The sequence below is a fragment of the Hemiscyllium ocellatum genome, chromosome 10, assembly GCF_020745735.1.
Source record: "Hemiscyllium ocellatum isolate sHemOce1 chromosome 10, sHemOce1.pat.X.cur, whole genome shotgun sequence".
NCBI classification, from domain to species: Eukaryota; Metazoa; Chordata; class Chondrichthyes; order Orectolobiformes; family Hemiscylliidae; genus Hemiscyllium; species Hemiscyllium ocellatum.
The window spans coordinates 8,925,365-8,949,515 of NC_083410.1; the positions used below are offsets into that span (position 1 = coordinate 8,925,365).

The 24,151-nt window shown below is 44.0% G+C and overlaps 1 protein-coding gene across 4 annotated transcripts in view; it reads right to left on the reverse strand.

The window, feature by feature from the left end:
- The window catches only part of adgrg6 (adhesion G protein-coupled receptor G6), a 121,846-nt gene that overhangs the window by 54,200 nt on the left and 43,495 nt on the right, over positions 1-24,151 (reverse strand). For 2 of the 4 annotated variants that reach the window (XM_060831223.1, XM_060831226.1), the window contains exons 6-9: positions 22,606-22,674; positions 17,616-17,690; positions 15,508-15,567; positions 741-829 (exon numbers count right to left, since the gene is read on the reverse strand). In XM_060831223.1, the coding sequence (XP_060687206.1) occupies positions 741-829; positions 15,508-15,567; positions 17,616-17,690; positions 22,606-22,674 (293 nt within the window). The remainder of the gene's footprint in view (positions 1-740; positions 830-15,507; positions 15,568-17,615; positions 17,691-22,605; positions 22,675-24,151) is intronic. The other 2 variants (XM_060831224.1, XM_060831225.1) reach the window with 2 other exon arrangements.

Genomic DNA, 24,151 nt, shown 5'->3' on the forward strand with positions numbered 1-24,151 from the left:
GTGACCCCAGTAGCTGGAGCACATTGTGTCTTATTGAGAGCACTTGGTGCTGTCACTGCTCGCTTTACTCTCTTAAAGGTACAGTACACCCACATCATCATAACAATGCTGTAAATCAGAAACAAAAACAGAAGTAGCCAGAAAAGCTCAGCAGGTCTGGTAGCATCAAAAATACATTCTGATGAAGGATCACTCAAATGAAACATTAACGCTAACTTCTCTCCACAGATACTGCCTGGCCAGCTGAGCTTTTCCAGCCATTTCTGTTTTTATTTGTTGTTGATGGTGACCATCAATGCTTTCAAAACCCATTTGGTTCTCTAATATCCTTTGACAAAGGCAATCTGCCATCCTTACCTGATCTGGCCTACATGTCACTCCAGGCCCAGGGCAATGTGATTAACTCTTTAAGTACCTTCCGAAATGGCCGACAGAGACACTCAGTTCAAGCGTCATCAGAGTTGAGCAACAAATACTGGCCTTGCCATGATACCCTCATCTTATTAATGAAAGAAGAAATGTCCTTGCATTTGGCATCCAAAACTAGGGGGTTTAGCTCAACATGAAATCCTCCCCTACCCCAGTCTCTACTGCTTACCTGTTCTCAGTCTTCACCAGATGAGTAGTGATGGGGTGATAGTGGGAGGCCTTCCTGAGGAGGCTATTACTGAGACACAAAATGAGCATGGTGGTACATTAGCTGCAGAAGAACTAAGAAAAGGCCAACTGAGAGTACTTACCCAGTTTGATATTCTTTGCTCCAGATCTGCTATGTTCATGTCCCCAATCTCATCATGGACCGTAAACTGCGTCATGTACAAAAGTCCCCCTGTGCGGCGAGAACAGAGAAATGTTATGACTCATGTCACCTCCCACACCCCTCCACCCTCACAACACACATGGCTTCCTCAGGTCATGGAGAATAGTCATGATGAATATTCATTCTGAACCTGATTAGAGATTAGATTAGATTAGATTGCTTACAGTGTGGAAACAGGCCCTTCGGCCCAACAAGTCCACACCATACTGCCGAAGCGCAACCCACCCAGACCCATTCCCCTACTAGTTGACAAGTGGAGACTTAACAGATTCTTAAAGCCCCTCACAGTTTTTAACAGTGAGCAAGTTTCTGAGGAATCAGATATGATGAGAATTTCTCTTTATAGACTTGACAAGTTATTGGAATTTAGAATAATCTGAAAAGGTGTACAGAGTCGAATCAACAGCAAACTCCTAAAGGGAGTCGGGAATAGAAGGGAATGTAAGAAATTTGTAAAGTGATCCAAAAAGAGGAGGGGAGTGGGATTAATTGGCTCACTCTTCCAAAGAGCTGGAATAGTCATGATGGGCTGAATGGCCTCCTCTGTGTCCTGTGGTTCGATCATTCAGAACGTAAACATAGAGTGTGTGAGGTAGAAGCCAGTGGAACAGCTGGAGTTTAAGGTTGGATACAATGGACCCAACACTGTGTTGAGAAAAAAATGGACATTCACAATGGACATAGGGGATGGATGACAACCTAAAAAACTCATTATCTGTTTTGGAATACAGTTATTAATGTGTGAATGGATCTCTGATTCTCAAGTGTAGTTCTGTGAAATGCAGAATCCTGTAATTATAAGAGTGGTTTACTACAGACCAGGGGAAACCTAAGTGACAAATGTGCAGACTTCATTGAGTGCTCTATATTGCTTGGCTCTCGGGAGGAAAGGAAGCAAAGAGGTAATCACCCTCTTTCACCCAGTTCCAAATGCTGGCAGTAGCATTGATTGGTTGGATCTCCTGCACACTCACCCCCAGTACTGACAGAAAAGTGAGTGCCACACAAGAACTGTGCAAGAAGGGGTTAGTCCGCACAGTCCTCTCTAGATGGCGCCTTTCATATGGCTAATGGGGGCTGGCACTGGTTACAATTAGAGGTGAACGATCAATCTTTTGGATTGTGATTGTTTGCCGGAGATCGAGAGGTGGGAGGGAAATTAAACCACTTGACAGAAATAAATGAAGCACGTGGAATTAAGCCTCTCAGAAGAGAGAAAATTAAATGCCAGAGTACAGTTTCGCTGACAATATTCCTCGTCCTAACTCCGCCTCAGACACGAGGCTGCAATTTATGGGGTGTTCTTTTGGGGCTGGGGAGGCTTTGGCTCCAGGGTTGTGCCAACTGCACCACAGCTGGGTGTAAAACCACTCCCCGTCTATTTCACACCAACAGGCCATGTAAAATACCACATGATTAGGAGGTTGGCAAGCTCATTAACTGGTCTTTCCTAAAAGGAGTCCAGGCCTCCGATCTCCGTGGTCTCTTGCCCACTGTAATTCCGAAGGTAGGCAGCAGCAGGCCATGGTATCTCTTTGTACACAAAGAGACTCGCGGTTAGCACCCGGAAGATCCAGTCCCCACTGTTCTGCAATCACTCCAATTAAATCATAAAGATTGGTGTCGCATTTCATTGGAGACAAACCACATCCAATGGATTCAAAGGGTTAACATACAAAGCATTGGGCTAAGTGAGCATCAATCCTTGGCTTGAAATCTTGGTGTTTGCAAACCGGACCTGACCAGAAGTTGAGGATGTGAACCATTTCAGTTGTTCTTCATTTTGCACATTCAATCAGTAAACACCACACTTCCATCTCAGTCCAGAGCAGGGCAGAGTAATCTACAGCTGCAGTTAAGCAAAAACCGACAACTCTCTTCCTCCCCTTCAGATGGAGCAAGTTCCACAGTGCCAGGTTTAAAAACCCACAACATTCACAGTTGCAGTCCATGCCTTGAAGTCTCTCCTTTCATGAGAAACAAACATTTCTGCTGGAGCCAATAAATCTTGAACCAAACTCCAGGAATGTGTTGCTCATCATTGAGAGAAACAGGTTGTTATTCATTAAAAGAGGAATTTCAATTTGCCATCCAGAAACTGCAAGAGTTTATTAAAAAACAAATGCTAACAGAATTATTTATTTTTGTGGCAGAGAGTAATGTCACTTTTTGCATGGCTACCCTTGAAGGGGAGTGAATGTGTGGCAATTTGGTTTGGCTTTGGATGAATATTTAATAGGAAAGTGGTTTAATTATCGCTGCTAATGCTATTCAGTAAGCTTTGTAAAAGGAAGGTATTCTATAACCACTAAGCTTCACTGCAATCAGCCATCTCCTCACATCATACTATCATCGAGAAGGTCTACAGATTCTACAGATACAGCCCAGCATCTATGCAGGTGAGGCAACTACCAGCAGTGCTTTTCTGTAGTGCACTCTGCTACAGGTTTCTACAAGTGCAGCTAAGACATACAGTTGGAGACCACTGGTCCACACAAGCGGCCTGTCCCATCAGCATCTTCACCAATGTGGCACATGGAGGCTTGGTCAGGGGTGATGGATAGTTGCCCGCTCTCCAAGCTGGTGGGGAGAGATCCGCCAGCTCCATAAACCTCACGAGAGTGATCCGGAGGAGATGTCACTTCAACGGATGAGAAAGCAGCTGGAAGGGTGAGAAATTTGTTGTGGAGGTTTGAGACAGTTGGCGCAGTGGATCAGAGACAGCATTCATCCATGTGTTGATGGCAAGGTCCCAGCTCAATGGAGAAGGATGTACACCAATTGAGTAATCCCGGGAAGAGGCCATTGGTAATATTGGCGCTAGTGTTAGGTCTTGAGTTTCACTACTTAACTGAGGAGGATCTACTGATGTTCCTTCTTGTAAAGACCATGAAATACTGAATGGGAGAGAGTACAAACTCTGAATATAGATACTTGGCTCTTCACCAAAAGACTTGTGACCCTGCAATGTTCTTGAATGTTTCTGACTTGTTAAAGTTATGGTGAAAAGTAGAGTTGGGAAATCTTGTGTGGGTTGTATAAACCTACTGACCAGTGTCTGTTTACATTCTGCCCCTGTAAAAATGTAATCTAGTTCCACATGTTGGGGGGGGGGGGGGGGGGTTCTTGTTAGGAATGGGGTATGTGTACTGAACAAGGTCTTTTGTGGCCCCAAATGAACAGGCATCATAGTCATTGCCTGGGCATCTTTAGACATTCCCAAAGTGGAATCTGAAAATGGTTCCCACTTCAATTCAGGATTCCAAGGATGGAGACTCGCTTGATTGTCTGTCCTATCTGGAGCGAAACCCAACAATGAATGCCATGCAGTTACATTATCTGCAGAGTTCTCAACTAACTGATGTCCAAGTTGGACTTGCACTTTCTTCTTTGAAGGAGGGGTCACAAGTTTCCCCCCATGTCAGAGCTGAAAGTCACAGTTGAAATTCCAATGGCATTGGAAACAATTCCCCAGTGGCTCTCAAATCCTTCTGGAAATGTCAGAAAACCAGGAAAATATGTTCCATTTATAGATCTGTGAGATGAATTTGACGTTAATTGTAGTGCTTGATCTAACTCAGAAAGATCTTCATGATGATGGGAATTTGAGTTCTCACTTCTTACAAATACAGATATATCTGAAGACATGGGCAGGAACATGACTGTTACCACTGGGGTCCAGTCCAAAGGGACAGTCCAGGTGCTCCCAATGTTTTTCATTGAGCTGTCCAAAGAAGACTTGGGGTAATCAGTTCCTGGTGTGAAACCATTTCTCAGGCTAAGAGTCTCAAGGGTTAACTTGGTTGAGATGTACAAGGGTGCAAGTGAAACCTCTTTGTTTCTGGCTCGTGATCCTACATCATCTGGTATCAATGTTTCCCATTTGTTTTCCATCACAAGAGGTGTACGCTGATGTTCTTGTGTTGCATGAAAATGTGATATCAATCAGTAAGATCAGAGGATGGTCTTTGCCGGTGACAGGCAAAAAGTGAGGACTTATATCTGTTGACAACCTCCACCAGGTGTCTGTACTCAGGGAAGCCTCTTTTGAGAGAGATAAGCTGTTTGTTTGCAGCTCAGAGGTTTCTCCCTTTCCATCGATTTCGCTGCTCGTCGGATGCTGCCTGAACTGCTGTGCTCTTCCAGCACCACTGATCCAGCACCAGCCATCTCGACACATATGTGTGCGCCAGTTTGCAAGGTTACAGGATGAAGATTGACTGACCACGTTGGATCTGAGATGGAGGGATGGACGCTGGACTCAAGTCTTTCCATTGCTAACATCTCTGTGTTGCATGGGGAATTTTTAACAGCATTGTTGAGTTTGGATGTAGACGCTGTTAGAGAATTACCCCAGAAATTTTCAGGTGTGGAAGGAATATTTCCCATGTCGGGAATGAGTGGAGCTGTTAAAACATCTGGAAGGCTTGAGTTCTCATGTGACTGTATTGACATAACCAGAGAGTCTACACTTTGCCTGAAGGTAACAATGTCAAGTCCTTGTCCTCTTGCTGAAAGTTGGCCTGGAAACATGATAAGCTCATCAGATTGTCTTAATTGATTTTTTAGCTCTTCTGTACTGATGAGCAACCTTTGGGTTGGTGGTACAGACTATCTGTTAAAGTGGTCTGTTAACTGGACAGAATTTGCAGTGCTTGGTGGTTGAATGACAGTAAAGTTAATCTTGATGCTTTCGAAGGTAGCCTTCGACATGATGGATTTTACATTACCAAAATCAATGTCTCCCAGAATACGTAATGAAGATGTCCAATTGTACAAGCTATTGATGCAGTGTGTTGATAAGGCACTGTTTGAAGACGTAATTGCTAAATAGTGCTTGTGCAATGCTAGTTCCTGGGTACTCATAGGAGATCCAATGTCATCGTGCAGAGATGATACTTCAGGCTCTATGTTAAACTCATCCCTTCAAGACACATGCACAGTGCTTAAAGGGTTTCCTATCCGCTTGAACTATTAGTCATCTTCGAGAATGAACCAGTTAATAAGTGTTCGAGTGATGCAACAGTTGTTGGCAAGCTGACTACCTGCATTGTTGGAGTGAACCTAATTGTTGAATCTAAAACTAAAAGTGGGGTTTGGGAACGTATCTCCAGTGATTCCACCAGAACAGATGACTCGGCATTGATAATGCGCTGACCTGGTAATACCACAGAAGATCAGCTGCAAATGTGTTGCTGGTCAAAGCACAGCAGGTTAGGCAGCATCTCAGGAATAGAGAATTCGACGTTTCGAGCATAAGCCCTTCATCCTGATGAAGGGCTTATGCTCGAAACGTCGAATTCTCTATTCCTGAGATGCTGCCTAACCTGCTGTGCTTTGACCAGCAACACATTTGCAGCTGTGATCTCCAGCATCTGCAGACCTCATTTAATACCACAGAAGATACAGTCCCACTGTTCACTAACGCTCTCATTCCAGCATCAACTCCAACTCCAGCTGTCGAAACCTTGTGATTTTCGTGATCAGTGGATGGCCTATTAAACCTAGAGCCTGGCTCACTGCCCAGGGTTGTTACATTGTGAGTAGAGTTCCCAGACTGGTTTGTCAATTTCTTTGACCAGGCGATGACTTCAGAATTCTTTTGAAAGGGGTTTGGCTGGGCTTCTCTTTTCGTCTTTGGTCAATTGTTCCGACTTTGTGACACCTTGTGGCCTCTTGGTTGCAGCCTTATAGAAGACAATAGGTGCCCCATGTGTGTTCAGTATCGCTGGCCTCAGAATACTGGGTACATTGGGTCTCAGTGGGTACCTCAGTGGCATGGAGATGATACCCAATGGGAGCCTGGGGCTTCTCGTCCTCTGTTCTGCTTTTGAGGTAGAATGATGCCACACTTCTGGGAGGACAACTGGGGTCAGTATCTGGAATCCCTGCGAATCTGAATCATTAAGGCTTTCTGCTCTTAGAGGGCAAAGTATCCCATCATTATCTTGTCACATTACCTTCAATAAACCACCCCCCCCACCAACTCATAATGGTACTGAACAATGTCAACACAAGGATTCTTGGGAGCAAGCTGCTTTGGCCCAATAATTTTAGACTTACGAGAAAAAGCAAAAAAGGATAAAAATAGTTTGGTTCATTTGAACAGGAAAAGACAGAAACTGAGTTGATAAAACTGTATAAAATCTAAAACTTCACTCATCTCAAACAATAATGCAGAAATATAAAGGGGATTTGAATATTCATGGCTGTGCCCAAAGGGAGATTCTCCAGGTTCCCCTGCAGTTTCACTCATTGGGAGAATTAGTGATACAATGCTGTAAAATGCATGGTCTAATTCTCTCATGACACTCTCCTGTCTGTACCACCAATAATGCTGTTGCGTAGTAAAAGCTAGTTTAATGGTGACCATATAACCGATGTAGATTGTCGCAAAATCTCATCACATTTACTAATGTTGTTCAGTGTGGGAAACCGCCATCCTTACCTGGTCTGGTTCAGGTGACTCCAGTCCCACAGCATTGGAGTTGACTCTCAACTGCTCTTCAAAATGGCCTAGAGAGCCTATTAATTCATGAGCAACTAGGAATGGGCAACAAATATTGGCCTTGCCTATGATACCCCTATCACATACGAGAATAATAAAATAAAGAGATGCACTGTCGGACATATAATCATTCGTAGCTCAACCAGTGGACAAGGTCTTCAGGAAAACAAGGGAGAGATACCTTTCTGATGATGTCCAAGAAATATACACATAGACAAAGAAGAAACCATGATCTCATTCGACGTGATGGCACTGTTCACTTCGATTGACAAAACCCTAGCCAGAGAAACAATAGCCAAGCTACTGGACATACAGAACAGAAAACAGGACGCGGAACCTATCAACAAAGACGGCATACTTAAACTACTGGACTTGTGCCTCACTACACACTTCACATTCAACAACCAGATATATGAACAAATCAACGGAACACCCATGGGATCACCAATCTCGGGACTCATAGCAGAGGCAGTTATGCAAAGGTTAGAACAAACAGTCCTACCACAAATTCAACCCAAACTCTGGGTCAGATATGTCGATGACACATTTGTAATCATTAAAAACACGGAAATAGAAAAAACACACCGGATCATCAACGCCACACTCACAGGAATCTGATTCACGAGAGAAGAAGAAAAGGATAGCCAACTCCCATTCCTAGATGTGATAGTACAGAGAACACCGAACGGAGAATTCACCACAAGGGTACACAGGAAAGCAACACACACAGACCAAGTCCTAAACTATGAAAGTAACCACCCCAACACACACAAACGAAGTTGCATCAGGACACTATTCAAAAGGGCCACAACACACTGCAGTACACCAGAACTGCAAAAAGAAGAAGAGGAACACCTATACAAGGTATTCGCCAAAAACGGATACCCGCGCAACTTCATCAACAGATGCCTAAGAGAAAGACCACGGAACGAGGACATGACACAACCTAAAGGACTAGCCACACTACCATACATCAGGAGCGTTTCTGAACTGACAGCCAGACTACTGCGACCCTTAGGACTCATAACGGCACACAAACCAACAGCCACGCTCAGACAACAACTCACTAGAACGAAGGACCCGATACCCAACATGAGCAAAACTAGTGTAGTGTACAAAATACCATGCAAGGACTGCACAAAACACTATATAGGACAAACAGGAAGACAGCTAACAATCCGCATACATGAACATCAACTAGCCACGAAACGACACGACCAGTTATCCCTAGTAGCCACACACACAGACAACAAGCAACATGAATTCGACTGGGACAACACCACTATCATAGGGCAAGCCAGACAGAGAACAGCCAGGGAATTCCTAGAGGCATGGCATTCATCCACAAACTCCATCAACAAACACATCAACCTGGACCCAATATACCAACCACTACAGCGGACAGCTGAAACTGACAACCAGAAGCGGCAAGGACAGACCGCTATAAATGCCGGAAGAAACATCAAAGAAGCACTTCGCAGGAGGCTCCAGAGCACTGAAGATGTCACCTAGCCAGGGGACGAAACGTTTGCAACAAAAACTTCCAGCTCGGCGAACAGAACCACAACAACGAGCACCCGAGCTACAAATCTTCGCACAAACCTTGAACTTTGCAATTATTGGAGCAGGGAGGAAGATCCATTTAGAAAACCTCTTTACATTCCCTTTCACCACTGCATGATCAATGAATAGAATTAAAAAGATAGATATAATGCATGTCAGCACTCAAATTCCCCATTCCTTATCAGCTGTGTTAATGGCAGAGTTGCAGCTAAAAATACCGCAATATGGTTAGCACTTCTGCCTCACAGTGCCAGGGACCAGGGTTCAATTCCAGTCTCGGGCGACTGTCTGCATGGAGTTTGCACATTCCCCTTGTGTCTGTATGAGTTTCCGTCCACAGTTCAAAGATGTGCAGGTTAGGAGGATTGGCCATGCTAAACGTGAAGTTGTGGTGAGTCTGGATAGGAGCAGTTTTGATGGGCTGAATGGTCTTGATCTGCACTGCAAGGATTCTGTGATTGCTTCTGATGGGCAGAGGTGGAATGTCTCACTGTGTGTGAGGAGGGAACCTTTCAGTTTGAACACTGTCCCTTCAGGAAGAAATCTGGCTTTGAATTTGTCCCTCTATAAGCTGATGCCATTGAGGTTATGCCTGTGTCTCAGTAGATAATCTCCCTGACTGTGTGTTGGAATACTTAAACCCCACTCAAAACCTAGACCTGTAATTCAGACTGACAGTCCCAGAGTATTCCTGAGAGAGACTGCGACACTCTCAGAGGTGCTACTTTTTAGGGGCTATGTGAAACCAAGCCTCAAGCCACTGTATAATATCCCGAGGTATTATTTTGAGGGAGAGAGCTGTTTGAGAATTCCCTCAATCGACATTTCCAAAGCAGAATATCTGGATATTATCACTGTGTCTATTTACAGGAGCTTGCTGTGAACAAACTGCCTGCTGTTATACAGTCATGACCATCTTTCAAAAGTGCTTTACCGTGAAACATTCTGGCTCGTGACCGCACATAAAATGTAAAAGTAAAACAAAAACTGCAGATGCTGGAAATCTAAAACAAAGGCAGCCATTGCTGGAGAAACTCAGCAGGTCTGGCAGCATCTGCGGAGAGAGAAAGCAGAGTTAATGTTTCCAGTCCACTGATGCTTCTTCGGAGTGTACTGTTTTGATATAGGGTCGCTGGATCTAAAGCGTTGATTTGATTTGATTTACTGTCATGTGTACCTTACTACAGTGTAAAGTTTCGTTCACGAGTAGTACAGGCAGGTCGTAATAGGCAGGGATGTACAGATGAAAGGGTGAAAACTAAACTTAGACCAAGGCATACAGGTTACATCGCACAGACCGTGCGCTAGACAAAATCAACATTAGCAAGATCAGCATTCTGTGAAGTTAGAGAGGTCCAATCATCAGTCTGATAACAGCAGAGAAGAAGCTGTTCTTCAACCTGTTGGTGCGAGTGTTCAAGCTTCTGTATCTTCTGCCTGACAGAAGAGGTTGGAAGAGAGCATTACCAGGGTGGGAGGGATCTCTGATGATGTTGGCTGCCTTCCTGTGGCAATGAGCTGTGTAACTGGAGTCCATGAATGGGAGGTTGGCTTCTGTGATGGTCTGGGCTGTGCACACAACTTTCTGTAAGTTTCTTACGATCCTGGGCAGAGCAGTTGCCGTGATGGGCCATTATGTACTTAGACAGGATGCTCTCAATGGTTCATCTGTAGAAATTGGCGAGGGGCTTTTGCACATGCTGAATTTCCTGAGCCGCCTGAGGAAGAAGACGTGTTATTGTGCCTTCTTGACCATTACATCTATGTGGGAGGTCCAGGACAGGTTTTCGGTTATTGTCATTCCAAGGAGCTTGATGCTATGCACCCTCTCAACCTCAGTTCCATGATGTCGATGGGAGCGTGTTCCTCTCCTTTCTTTCTGAAGTCAGTGACCAGTTCTTTAGTTTTGCCAAGGTTGAGAGAGAGATTGTTCTTATTGCACCATATCAGCTACCCCTCTATCTCCTTTTAACTCTGCTTTCTCTGCTGACAGACCTGTTGGATTTCTCCAGCAATATCTGTTTTGGTTTCTGTATCAATGCAGATTCTTTCTTTCAAAACATCCTGGAACTTGACTACCCTCACAACAGAAAGATACACACAGTGGGTCATTGTCCCCATGTTGGACTGAGCTCAGTGAACACTGCATATTGCACAAACTCCACTGGCGCAGTGGGATAGCCATTCCACACACACATCCCCTTTGAAGAAGCTCACGATGCTTTTTTCATTTATTCACGGGATGGTGGATGTCACTGGCTAGGCCATTATTATTACCCATCCCTAATTGCCTCAGAGGGCTGTTAAGAGTCAACCCCATTGCTGTGGGTCTGGAGTCACCTTTAGGCCAGACCAGGTAAGGATGGCAGTTTCCTTCCCTAAAGTGATGCAGATGGCAATGGTTTCATGGTCATCATTAGACCCCTTACTCCAGACTTTTAGTGAATTCAAATTCCACCATCTGCAGTGGCAGGATTCAAACCTAGGTTCCCAGAACATTACCTGGAGTTTATTAATTGATTGTCCATTGAAAATGCCTCAAGGCTATCACCTCCTCAAAAATCCTTAGTGAGGAAGTTGGCAGTTGATTGGGTGGCTCTCCATTGCCATATTGAGTTAGACCACCAGTGCAAATGAAACACAATCACAGACCATCACCATTACTGCCACAATGGCATCTCGACTGCTCCCACCAGCCATCACCTGCGTGACTCTCAACCTGTAGCACTCTCACTAGTATCAGTGAGTTCGAACATAGAACAGTCCAGCACAGGAACAGGCCCTTCAGCACACGATACTGTGCTGAACATGACGCCAATTTAAACAAATCCCTTCTGCCTGTCCATGGTCCATATCCCTCCATTCCTTGCTTATTTCATGTGCCTATCAAAAAGCCCCTTAAACACCCCTATCATACCTGCCTCCACCACCACCTCTACTACTCTCTGTGTAAAAAAACCTGCCCTTCACATCTCCTTTGAATTTTTCCCTCTCATCTTAAAGGCATACCCCCTAATTTTAGACATTCCAACTCTGGGAAAAAAGATTCTGGCTGTCAAACCTATCTGTAACTCTCATAATGTTATAGCCTTCCCTCAGGTCTCTCCTCAGCCTCTGCCACACCAGACAAAGCAATCTGAGCCCTTCCAGCCTCTCCTTCTAACACATCCCCTCTGCTATATCTCGATAGTACTCCTTCAGCATGGAATTATGTTCAACAAACAACTCGTTTTGTGGAATCTGATTGGAAAAATAGCATTTTAAAAAAAACAATTTTGCAGCTGATAAAATGAGGAGCAATGAAATAGAAAGTACCATTTGGAACAGGATAAAGTTCTTTTGCATAGGAGAAAGTGAGGACTTCAGATGCTGGGGATCAGAGCTGAAAATGTGTTGCTGGAAAAGCGCAGCAGGTCAGGCAGCATCCGAGGAGCAGGAGAATTGACGTTTCGGGCATGAGCCCTTCTTCAGCCCTTTCTTTTGCATAACCATTTTACGTCACTGCATCACAAAAGATTCGTCAAATCCTTTTTATTCCGAGAACATTGCTGCTTTAAATCTGTGTTTGTGTTGCTTTAGGTCTGATTCATCAACTCCCTCCAGCTTCATTCGTATAGCACTTACCTATACCCTCATACTGAAGAACATTTTAGGTGTTCCTTCTCTAACTTTACTGTTTGAAGAATTGCTAGTGTTGTTTCGGGAAAGCACACAGGTCTGAGTAATGACAACACTCAACATCGACGGCCTTCAAGTCTCTCCTTTGAGTTGCCTGATGTACAGAGAAATCTGTCACCAAAGAGCTACTGCACCAAATAAAGTAGGAGTACGGATCTGAGGAGCATTTGCTCATGCAACATTGGGGTGGCACTGTGGCTAACAGTACCAGGGACCCGGGTTCGATTCTACCCTCAGGTGTGGAGTTTGAACATTCTCCCCATGTCTGCATGGGTTTCCTCCAGGTGCTCGGGTTTCCTTCCACAGCCCAAAGATGTACAGGTTGGATAGATCAACCATGCTAAATTGCCCCATAGCATTCAGGGGTTTGCAGGGTTAGCTGTGGGAAATGCAGGGTTACAGGAATGGGGGTATGGGATGCTCTTCAGAAGGTTAGTGTGGACTCAATGGGCCGAATGGCCTGCTTCCACGATGTAGGGTTTCTATGATTCTAATATGGAGTGCCCAAAGGGACGCCAAATTTTACCCAGAGAGTGTAAGATCAGCTTGGCAGAAAGGGAAGCAATGGAAGCCTAAGGTCTCCCTGGTTGCCTGCTGGTGTTTCATCAGGTAAAAGTTAAAAATCACACAACACCAGGTTATAGTCCCACAGGTTTATTTGGAAGCACTAGTTTTCAGAGCGCTGCTCCTTCATCAGGTGGTTGTGGAACAGGATCATACTCCACCTGATGAAGGAGCAGCGCTCCGAAAGCTAGTGTTTCCAAATAAACCTGTGGGACTATAACCTGGTGTTGTGTGATTTTTAACTTTGACCACCCCAGTCCAACACCGGCTCCTCCACACCATGATTATCAGGTAAAAGTGCATTGTTTAGCAACAGATAGTATAGGTTGCATCGCCTTGTTTGTCTGACTGGGATGGCGTTTCTCATTGTCTGACTGGGATGGCATTTCTCATTGTTTGTCTGACTGGGATGGCATTTCTCATTGTTTGTCTGACTGGGACTGTGCTTCTCATTGTTTGTCTGACTGGGACTGCACTTCTCATTGTCTGACTGGGACTGCGCTTCTCATTATGAGACTTTGGCTACCTTGAAGGTAGCAATAAGTATCCCAGCCCTTCCAATGAGTAAGCAGTCCATCAATTCCATCATCAGGAAGCCTGTTACAAAGAGACATCCAGACCCATGAGTCAGCCTCTCATTGTTGTTATCTCTGCCTTAGGAGCCAACTCAATCCTTTAAGAATCTCAGTTTCCCAATCTCCCTGTCTCCAAGCAAAATACTTAATAATTGGCCTCAAGGTATGGTCTCAGTCATGTACCTTTCATTTCAAAGAACAAAGAAAGTTACAACACAAGAACAGATCCTTTGGCCCTCCTGCGCCGATCCAGATCCGCTATCTAAACCTGTTGCCTACTTTCTAAAGGTCGGTATCCTTCTGCTCTCTGCCCATTCATGTATCTGTCTAGATACATCCTAAATTACGCTATCGTGCTTGCCTCTACCCCTGCCACTGGCAACATGTTCCAGCCACCTACCACCCTCAGTGTAAAGAACGTTCCACACATATCTCCCTTAAATTTTTCCCCTCTCACCTTGAATGTGTGACCCCTGGTAATCGAGTCTCCCACTCTGGGGAAAAAGGCTTCTTGCTATCCACCTTGTTTATAGAACATAGAACATAGAAGGATACAGCGCAGTACAGGCCCTTCGGCCCTCGATGTTGCGCCGACCGAATCCTACCTAACCTATACTAGCCCAATAACTTCCAAATGCCTATCCAATGCCCGCTTAAATGACCATAAAGAAGGAGAGCTCACCACTGATACGGGCAGGGCATTCCATGAACTCACAACCCGCTGTGTGAAGAATCTACCCCTAACATCTGTCCTATACCTACCACCCCTTAATTTAAAGCTATGTCCCCTAGTAACACCTGACTCCATTAGCGGTAAAAGGATCTTAGTATCTACCCTATCTAAACCCCTAATCATCTTATACACGTTTATCCCTCTCATGATTTTGTAGCCCTCAGTCAGGTTCCTTTTTCAACCTCTGTTTTTCTAATAAAAATAATCCTAATTTACTCAATCTCTCCTCATAGCTGGCACCCTCCACACCAGGCAACTTCCTGGTGAATCTCCTCTGCACTCTCCCCAAAGCATCCACACCCTTTTGGTAATGTGGCGACCAGAACTGTATGCAATATTCCAAATTTGGCTGAATCAAAGTCTTGTACAACTGTAACACATGACTTGCCGACTCTTGTACTCGATACCAGGTCTGATTTATGGCTCTGATGATTGCTTATTTGTCTCTGAGCTAGAGAGTTTGATTCCCACCTCAGATTCAGTGAGGTCTACAGCACAGAAAAAGGCCCTTTGGTCCCACTGAGTTTGTAATCTGTCAAAAAACAGCCACCTCATTACTCTAGATCCAATTGTAACCTCAAGCTCTTAAATATAAAATCTAGGTTAATACTTCAGTTCAGCACTGTGGAAGATGGCAATATTCAGATGAGACATTAATATTATTGGCCAGGCAGGGACTCAGATTAATGAATAAAATCTCTTGGTGTTAGTTCAAATAGCAGTGACGGGATTAGCCTTTGCATCCAAGCCATTGTTTGACACTTAAATCACACCACCATAAAGATTACCTGGTCATCAACGCAATGTTTATAGCGAGTTTTGAGAAGATTTGTATGTTTATGGAGACTTGCAAATTGTTGGCTACGTTCCAACTGTTGCAGCAGCGGCTACACTAACGGACTGTAGAACATGCCACTGTGGTGGGAACACGGCGCTATATCGATGCAAGCTCTTACACATGACTGGACGAGACACTGACACCTGAGGCAGTTGCACAGCCAGTCTATTCTCCACGTGTATCTATTTACAATTACTGTATTAAAGTGCAAAAATTCCAGGGACTTACTGGGTGCCGCAGGTTCTGTCGTTCCTGGCGACGTGATTTCCGAGAGTGGAGGGTTTGTGCCTTTGTGATGCAAGCAAATGTAAAATATTGAACACACGGCTTCCAAAAACGAGACTCTGTCCCCTTCCCACTAATCCTCAAACCTATTGAACCATGAAGCAGTGAAATGTTACTGGATAGCATCTTGGCTGTGATTACCGTTCCCTGGTGAATCTAGTATTTACTCAATAGCAATAAACACTTTCACTGTCAGCAACATGGTTATCAACTGGTGCTCTCTGATGGTGACTCTGTGAGATTGTCCATTTTTAACCTCTGACCTTTGACCCATGGTCCTGTGCACTACCCAGCCATTGTGGAGATAAGGTGGCAGGAAGGACTGACACAGTCACTGGGGCAGTGTCTCAACCAAGTGATGTGCGGATGTACATTCAACAGCCTGATGGGCAACATCAAAAGAAAAATGGAAATGATTGGCTACAATTTCTTCGTTCAAAGAGTCCTGAGATGCTAAGGGAGACCTCTTAACATGTTAAACAGCCTCCAAAGGCTGTGACCTCAGAGTTCTCAGGTGTAGCAGTTCTGTGACATTGTCTGTGAGAGGTGTTTGCTGTCTCCCCCCACAGGGGGAGGCATTACCTTGTTCACTTAAACCCAGAGGAGGAAACTTCAGATTCTCGATTTCGCAAAGGAAACTCCCTCTGGGTTTTTTTTTTAAAATGGATTTGTAGAGTCGCCTGTCCATCTGGGATTCTCCCAATGGCTCGTGGAAAGATGCTTTCCCTCGCTCTGCCAGAGAATACTCAAGCAAGTAAGGAGTCACCCACTGAAGGCCGAGATGAGGAATGCTTTCCTCTCATTCTCCCCCGCAGATGGTTGTTGAGCTGGGGTCACTGAGGATACTCAAGGCTGAGGTTGACAGATTTTGTAATCAAAAGGACATCAGGGATTAGGAGGATAAGGCAGGAAAGTGGAGTTGACGATTATCAGATCAGCCATTGAACGGCGGACTTGACTCAATGGGCTGAATAGCCTACTTCTACTCCTGTGTCCTGTGGTTCGATTGACTGAAGCAATCATTCATTCGGAGCTACAAATTTCCATAGTTTGATATGCTCTTTGGTTCCACAAAAGCCCATTTGAATTATACACTCACAAAAACTCACAGCACAGACAAAGGCCATTCGGCCTCTCACAGTTGTCTTAGAGCAAAAAAAAAATCATGACCCATTACCCAGTTCAGGAGATTTAAATCACCCTCTCTCCCAATGAGGAAGATTTTCTTCTTTGCAATCCTCTTTAAACTCAACTGTATACAGAAATCTTTCTATCAGGAAACTCCCTCTGGGTTTTTTTAAAAGACGGATTTGTGGAGCCGCCTGTCCATCTGGGATTCTCCCAATGGCTCCACATCACATATTGCAATATACAGTTATAGAGTCATAATGCCTTGGATAGAGGCCATTCACTCCTTTGAGACAGTACAAGAGTATTTCTGTACTACTGCTTACTATAATTGCATATTGTAAAACTTATATGTTACCTTGTTGTAACATGCCATAATATACCAAACTATGGTGTACCAGATATCACAAATAATTATTTAAGAATTTATGCAGTGGAAGTCCATTATAACACAGATATTGGGACCTGAAAAATGAAACTGTTTTGAACTAGAAAAATGAAGATTGAAATAAAGATTGACCTTTTCTGGGAGGAGCTCATGAAACCTCTACATTTTAAATAAATTTGTAATGCATTGATTCATAATGGATTCCACTGTATCATAGCCCAATTGGATATATTCTTTGTGCAAAATGCTATTCTAGTTTCGTAAGTGCCAAATAATTTTCATTTGACAACTGCATATGTTTTCTTTTGGCATTTTCTATCATAAATAACTATGTGCACATTTATAAAGGGAGCTGGATATGTAAACATGTCACACTGTCATTGAACCCTTCTCTTGGTAGATGAACTGCAACACCACCAGTGGTAGGAGGGTATCATTACACCACAACTTTTCCCATTACAACTGTGCACAGAGTAATTGATAACTTGAGATATCTCAAAATAATAACAAAATGAGTAAAACAAGGTTTGCTTACCAGCAGTGGAGGGCTCAGGGCTGTTAGTACCATGCGTGTTAGTGATACTAGTGCTGAAATGGGATGGTGTGGTCACTGGTAACAAGATAAGGAAGAAACATGCAGGTGGCTGCAGGTTAGTTCAGGCGAAATGAAGGAGCTCATCATTGCATACCACGACTGAACTGAACTCATAATCTACTCATTGTCAAAAAGTACAATCCCTCCCTTTGCCCCCCCCACACACTCAACCCTACGCACAGTCCCACTCACACACACAACCCCACACATGACCACACACTCACACGCAGCCCTACACACAGTCCCACACACTCACAGCTAATAAATGCCAGCCTTACCAGAAATGCAAGAATAAAAACTTGCCAGTGTGAGTGAGATGCCTTTCTTCATTTATTTCTGCTTCTAAACAGAAGATAATAAGGACAGCTGACAGGACAGTGGTGAGCGTAATTGCCTCTGAGCCAGGCCCTCGGGGACCCTAACATACTCCAGGTGGGCCAGGGAATTCATACATAACACAGCCAAGCAAGCTGGTTATCCACCTGTAAATCCTTCCAACACACGCCAATAGCAAATGAGAGAGATCCCTGGTCAACCATGTGCTGGGGAGAAACTTGAAGCTTCTACCATCACCCTGGGTCACAAAGTGTTCGTTAAAAAGTAAACATTACCTCAGCAACTTGAACTCTCTGAATGAACAATAACACATTCATACCTCCTAGCAGTAAGGTGTTGCATGTCCAATACAAACTTTCAAATTACTCCTTAGCCCCATACAACTTCCCCTCCTCAACTATTTCCCCAGCCCCAAAACCCTCTGAGATGTTTACCTTGTGCTAAGTCTTGCCTCTGCATTATCCCCAATTTTTCAACAATTTTCCAACATTCACCGACAGAGGTCCTAAACTCTGGAATTCTAAGCTTCTCTAATTCTCTACTTCACTGTTCTCTTCTAGAACAGTTCTTAGAACCCACCTCTGGGACCAAGCTCCTCGCCAGTGGTCTGAAAACATGACTTGGTATCAAATTTTGGTTAGTAACGTTCCCACAGTAGGCCTTGGGGATGTTTTGTTCCATCATGTGTAAAATATAAGATATGGGTGTTGTATGAGTTTCTGCCAGTGGGCAAGGATTTTTACCTCACCTCTGGTACCCCAGTTAAGAATTAAGTCAATCGAGAGGGGAACGAAAAGGTGACTCTCAAAGAGTTGACGACAATCAGCAGCAAGAGATCTATTGAACATATTTAAGGTCATAAAGAGATTCATTTCTGCTTTCAGTGATACATTTTACCTTCCTGCCAGTTTAAAAGGATTAAAAATTTATGTCAAAAGTGACAATTGTTCAGAATTTCAAGAGGAATTTGCAAAGATAAGGAGTGAAATCCAACTATCTTGTTTGGGCAATTGCTTCTTTCTCAAACAACTCCTCCAGTAGCCTGGACGGTCTATGACAAGGCATTGGTGAGACCGCACTTGGAGTATTGCACAGTTTTGGTCGTGTTCCTTGAGGAAGGATATAATTGCATTGGAGGCAGTTCAAAGAAGATTCATGAGATTAATTCCAGAGATGAAAGGCTTGGTTTAGGAAGAGAGATTGAGCAGTTTAGACCAATACTCTCTGGAGTTTAGGAGAATGGGTGGGAGGTTTAATTGAAGTATATAACATGCCAAAGGGAATTGACACAGTAGATGGAGATTGCATGTGGGGCAATTTAGAATGAGAAGTCATAGCTTTCGGATAAGGGGTAGCAGATTTAAAAGAGATAAGGGGAAATTACTTCTCTCAAAGGGTAGTGAATCTGTGGAATTCACTCCCCTAGAATGTGCTGGGATTAAATTTAAGATTCTTCATGAGTAATGGGTAGAAGGGCTATGGGGAGTGGGTAGGAAAATGGAGTTGTGACGAAGATGAGATCAGCCATGATGTCAGAGCAGGGTAGAAGGGCTGAACGGACTACTCCTGCTCTGAGTTCTAACGTTCCAGCTTTCCTGTCACACCTATTTGGTGATAAGATGTCAGCCAAACCTCGTAATCACGATGGTTTAGTGGCTAATTGACCTCCTCTGATACATTGTTTGATTTGAACCATTAATCATTCGCTCAACAAGACAGGGCAGCAGCCAGGCTGCCAAACAATACCATGCACACAATGGCCTCATGTCAATCGGACCACAAGGGAAAATACACAGACAGCGACAACACAGAGAGACAAGGCGTTTAACTACCTCAGGCCGTGGGCTACTCACTGGGACCGCTGCCAAGACAGAGACAGAAAGCAGGCAATGTTTGTAGGAGAGTCACTAAAATCTGGGCAACAATTAACTTGTTGTAATTCTGAGCTGGTTGTTTTTACCTCCCAATTAACCATGCAACCCCCCCCCCCCCACCCCCCCAACTCCCCCCCCCCCCCCCCCCCCCACTCCCCGCCCCCGGCCTCCCCGTTCAGGCATCGACCAATGTTGTGCCTGTAACAGTTTTATCACAAACCTCAATAAAATGTGTGCATTTTACTAAGTGGTTTCTATAGAAAGTGTGTGTGCTTACTGTATAAAGCCTTGGTGAATACAAGACCACCAATGTACTGCTGAGACTGTACAAGGCCGCATTTGGAATATTGTGAGCAGTTTTGGTGACCCGCATCTAAAGTAGAATGTATTGGCATTGGAGGGAGTCCAGAGGTTTACAATAATGATCCTGGGGATGAAGGGCTTACCATATTAGGAGTGTTTGAGCAGTTTGGGTCTGTACTCAATGGAGTATAGAATACCGCAAGACCGGGATAGAGTGGACAGGAAGTAGGAGAGACTAGGACTAAAGAGCACAGCGTCAGAGTGAAGGGATGACCTTTCAAACAAAGATGAGGATCAATTTCTTCAGACAGATGGTGGCGAATCTGTGGAACTCATTGCTGTGGAGGGCTGTGGAGAACAAGTCATTGATTGTCTCCAAGACAGAGATAGATAGATTCTTGTTTGGTAAGGGGATCAAAGATTATGAGGAGAAGGCAATTGAAGGAACTGAGAAACATATCAGCTGTGATTAAGTGATGGAGGGTACTCAATGGGCTGAATGGGCTAATTCTGCTCCTATATCCTATGGTGAGATTGGAGCATTGTTCACCTTCACTAAGGAGGGATATGCTTGTCAGACAGACAGTCCAACAGATGTTCCCCAAATTAATCCTCAGGATGGTGGGATTGTCTTATGATGGGAGTTTGAGGAAACTGGTTGGGTCTTCCCTGGTGTTTCAATGAGGGACGAATGGCATGGATAGGATGGAAAGTATGAGGCTTCTTCCCAGACTGGAGGGGTCAGTTACTCGGGGACATAGGTTCAGGATGTGGGGTGGGAGAATGTTTAAAACAGATGTGCGAAGCAAATTTTTCACACAAAGAATGGTGAGTGCTTGAAGCATTCTGCCAGAGATGGTGATGGAAACTGACTCAATAGCAGCATTCAAGAAGCACCTGAACGAATACAAAGGGAATAGAGGGATAAGGATCCTGTAAATGAAGGCAGTTTCCGTATGGTAGGGCAAAATGTGTTGGCACAGGTTTGGAGGGCTGAAGGGCCTGTTCCTGCGCTGTATTGTTATTTTTTCTTTGCAATATGAAACTTATTTTAACAGTCAGATGAATTCTGTTGGGCATGTTTGAGATCTAACTAACCTCTCACCACACCAAGCTCAATAGCGTTGTTGTGAGGCAGTGGTTCTGTCCCTACTTCTAGGCCAGTAAATTCTGAGTTCAAGGCCATTTGTCCCTCAAGTTGTGTCTGAAGATGTCCAAACAAGTTTATTCAAATAAACAAATATTCTTAACCAAACTTTTGATAAAAGCAAAAACTGAAAGAACTGCAGATGCTGTAAATCAAAAATAAAAACAGAAATTGCTAGAAAAGTTCAGTACGTCTGGCAACATCTTTGGAGAGAAATCAGAGCCAATGTTTTGGGTCAAGTGACTCTTCATCAGAACTATTAGGGTTAAGTTTATAAAAGCTCATGTTTAGGTAGGTTATCAGTTTATTTCCTAACTACATTTGATTGGATTGTGAACAGAAATCATAGAATTTTAGTGTTAAGCTCAAAAGGAACATTTTTCTTCCTCAGATACTGTGGAAATTCAAGATAGCTGTCTCTCACAGAGTTGACAAGAAGCAAGATGGCCTCCTTCTTTGAAGTAACATTCGGTGGAATTTTTTTTGGTTTGATGAATTTCCCTTTGAAAAGCTAGTCTGGGTTGTTCTACCAAGATTTTCCGGTCATTGGTATTCCTCGTTAAGAGCCGATCGTGTTAAATGAAAGGCTGTTTATACTTGTTTTCTCTAGAGAAAGGTTTGGAATTTCTGGAATCTCCTGACACCCTGCTTATGTGTAAGTTTAACCGCAGCAACAAGAATATGCTACAAACAGAAGGTGGAAGAAATGCGAACATCATGCAAATTGAAAGAACTGAGTTAAAAATGTTTCCAGAGTTTAGTTTTGACAGCACGTACATTTAAAGACTTTTCCAAGAGCTTACGATCCGTTCTCTCTTTCTCTGTTATTCCCCCTCCCTTCCTCCTGGGAATCCTGCCCTCAAACATCCAAACTGTCCCAGAACCAGGAAATAGCTGGAATCGTGGAACTGCCACTTCAAACACCAAATCTCTGCTCAGCTCCTCCTCTTCTCAGTGTTTAGGCACTCCTATTGGAAACAGGTTAAATGATTCTCGATTGAGTGCACGGTTTACCCTGAGTTTCCCAATCGAGATTTGACATTGCTTTGAGTAATAGCTGCTGGAGAACATCCATAATTGGGGCTTTCACCGACACTTTTTTCATTCGTCAGTGAGACCCAGGTATCCTTGGATACTCTCAGCTAACCTAAAGAGCAGTGGGACCCAGTTGAAAATCTGTCCTATTAAAACAAAAGATAATATTAAGAAAAGCAGTACAGACCGTGATGGCTAGTTTGTCTCAGTCTGACAACACTGCCCTTGGCCCTACCTTGACAGCCAGAACCTGGAGTTGAACAGTAGGTGGGTTTGATGGTCATCTGGGTAGGAGAGGCGGTAGCTGTAAAAGTGAGAGGAATTCATGTTAGTTAAGAAATCCTTTCAGACACATAACGACATCAGAGAGAACTCCCGACAACCCGCTTATGTGTAAGTTTAAACACAGTGACAAGAATATACTATAAATAGAAGGCAGAAGAAATGTGAACATTATTGTGTGTGTGTGTGTGCACGCATGGGGGTTTAGTGGTCTGTATCTTTTGTGTGGTCATGTGTGGGGCTGTGTGTGTGAGACAGTGTGTAGGGCTGAGGGTGTGTGTGTGTGTGTGTGTGGTCATGTGTGGGGCTGTGTCTGTGTGAGTGTGTGTGTGTGGGATTGTATGTAGGGTTGAGTGTGTGTGTGTGGTCATGTGTGGGGCTGTGTGTGTGCATGTGTGTGTGGGACTGTGTGTAGGGCTGAGTGTGTGTGTGTGGTCATGTATGTGGGGCTGTGTGTGTGTGCATGTGTGTGTGGGACTGTGTGTAGGCTGAGTGTGTGGTCATATGCGGGGCTGTGTGTGTGTGGGACTGTGTGTAGGGCTACGTGTGTTTGTGTGTGTGTGGGGGGGGGTCATGTGTGGGGTTGTGTGTGTGAGTGGGACTGTGTGCAGGATTGAGTGTGTGTGTGGGTCATGTATGGGGCTGTGTGTATGTGCGTGTGTATATGTGGAACTGTGTGGAGGGCTGAGTGTGTGTGCATGGTCACATGTGGGGATGTCTGTGTGTAGGTGTGGGTGAGTGCGTGTGTGTGTGTGTGTGTGTGTGTGTGTGTGTGGACACATGCATGTTTGTGTATATTTCTGTTTGCAGGCATGTCTGTGTACCTATGTGTTTGTGTGCATGCTTGTGAGTGGGAGTGTGTGTATTTGTGCTTCTATTTTTTCATGTGTGCACATGTGGTTATGTTCATGTTTTTGTTTGTGTGTGCTTATGAGTGCATATATCTCCGTGTTTATATGCACGTTTGTGTGTATGTGTGTGTGCGCACACGCGAATGTGTCAATGTGGTGTATGTTTATATGTGTGTGCATGTTCACTTACTGCTCTGTATTGAACACTTCAGATTCATTCATTTTATGATCTTTATATCCACATGCAGACCTTTCTATACCTGTCCAGCTCAAACAGTGAGATTATATCATGGGTCATTAATATGAGAAATTCTTTTGTGCTTTTCATACCTTGTCTGAGGTCATTAGATCATGATCTGGCCAATTATTTCATCATTGTTTGTGGGATCTTTCTGTGGGCAAAGTACCTGATTTCCTACATTGCAAAAGGGAGCCCATGTCAAAAAAAGCACACATTGGCTCTTAATCTGCTCATCTATGTCAGAAAAGCTACTTTATATATCCGACTGTTTTACCTTTTTTGAGTTTCTTAACTCAGTGACGCCTACCTCCAAACTGATTTGATTATGTGTCAGAAGAAACTTTAAGTTTTGATGAGCCACATCAGTGAAACTGCCAAAGGGTCACAGATTGAATGAAATAATTTTC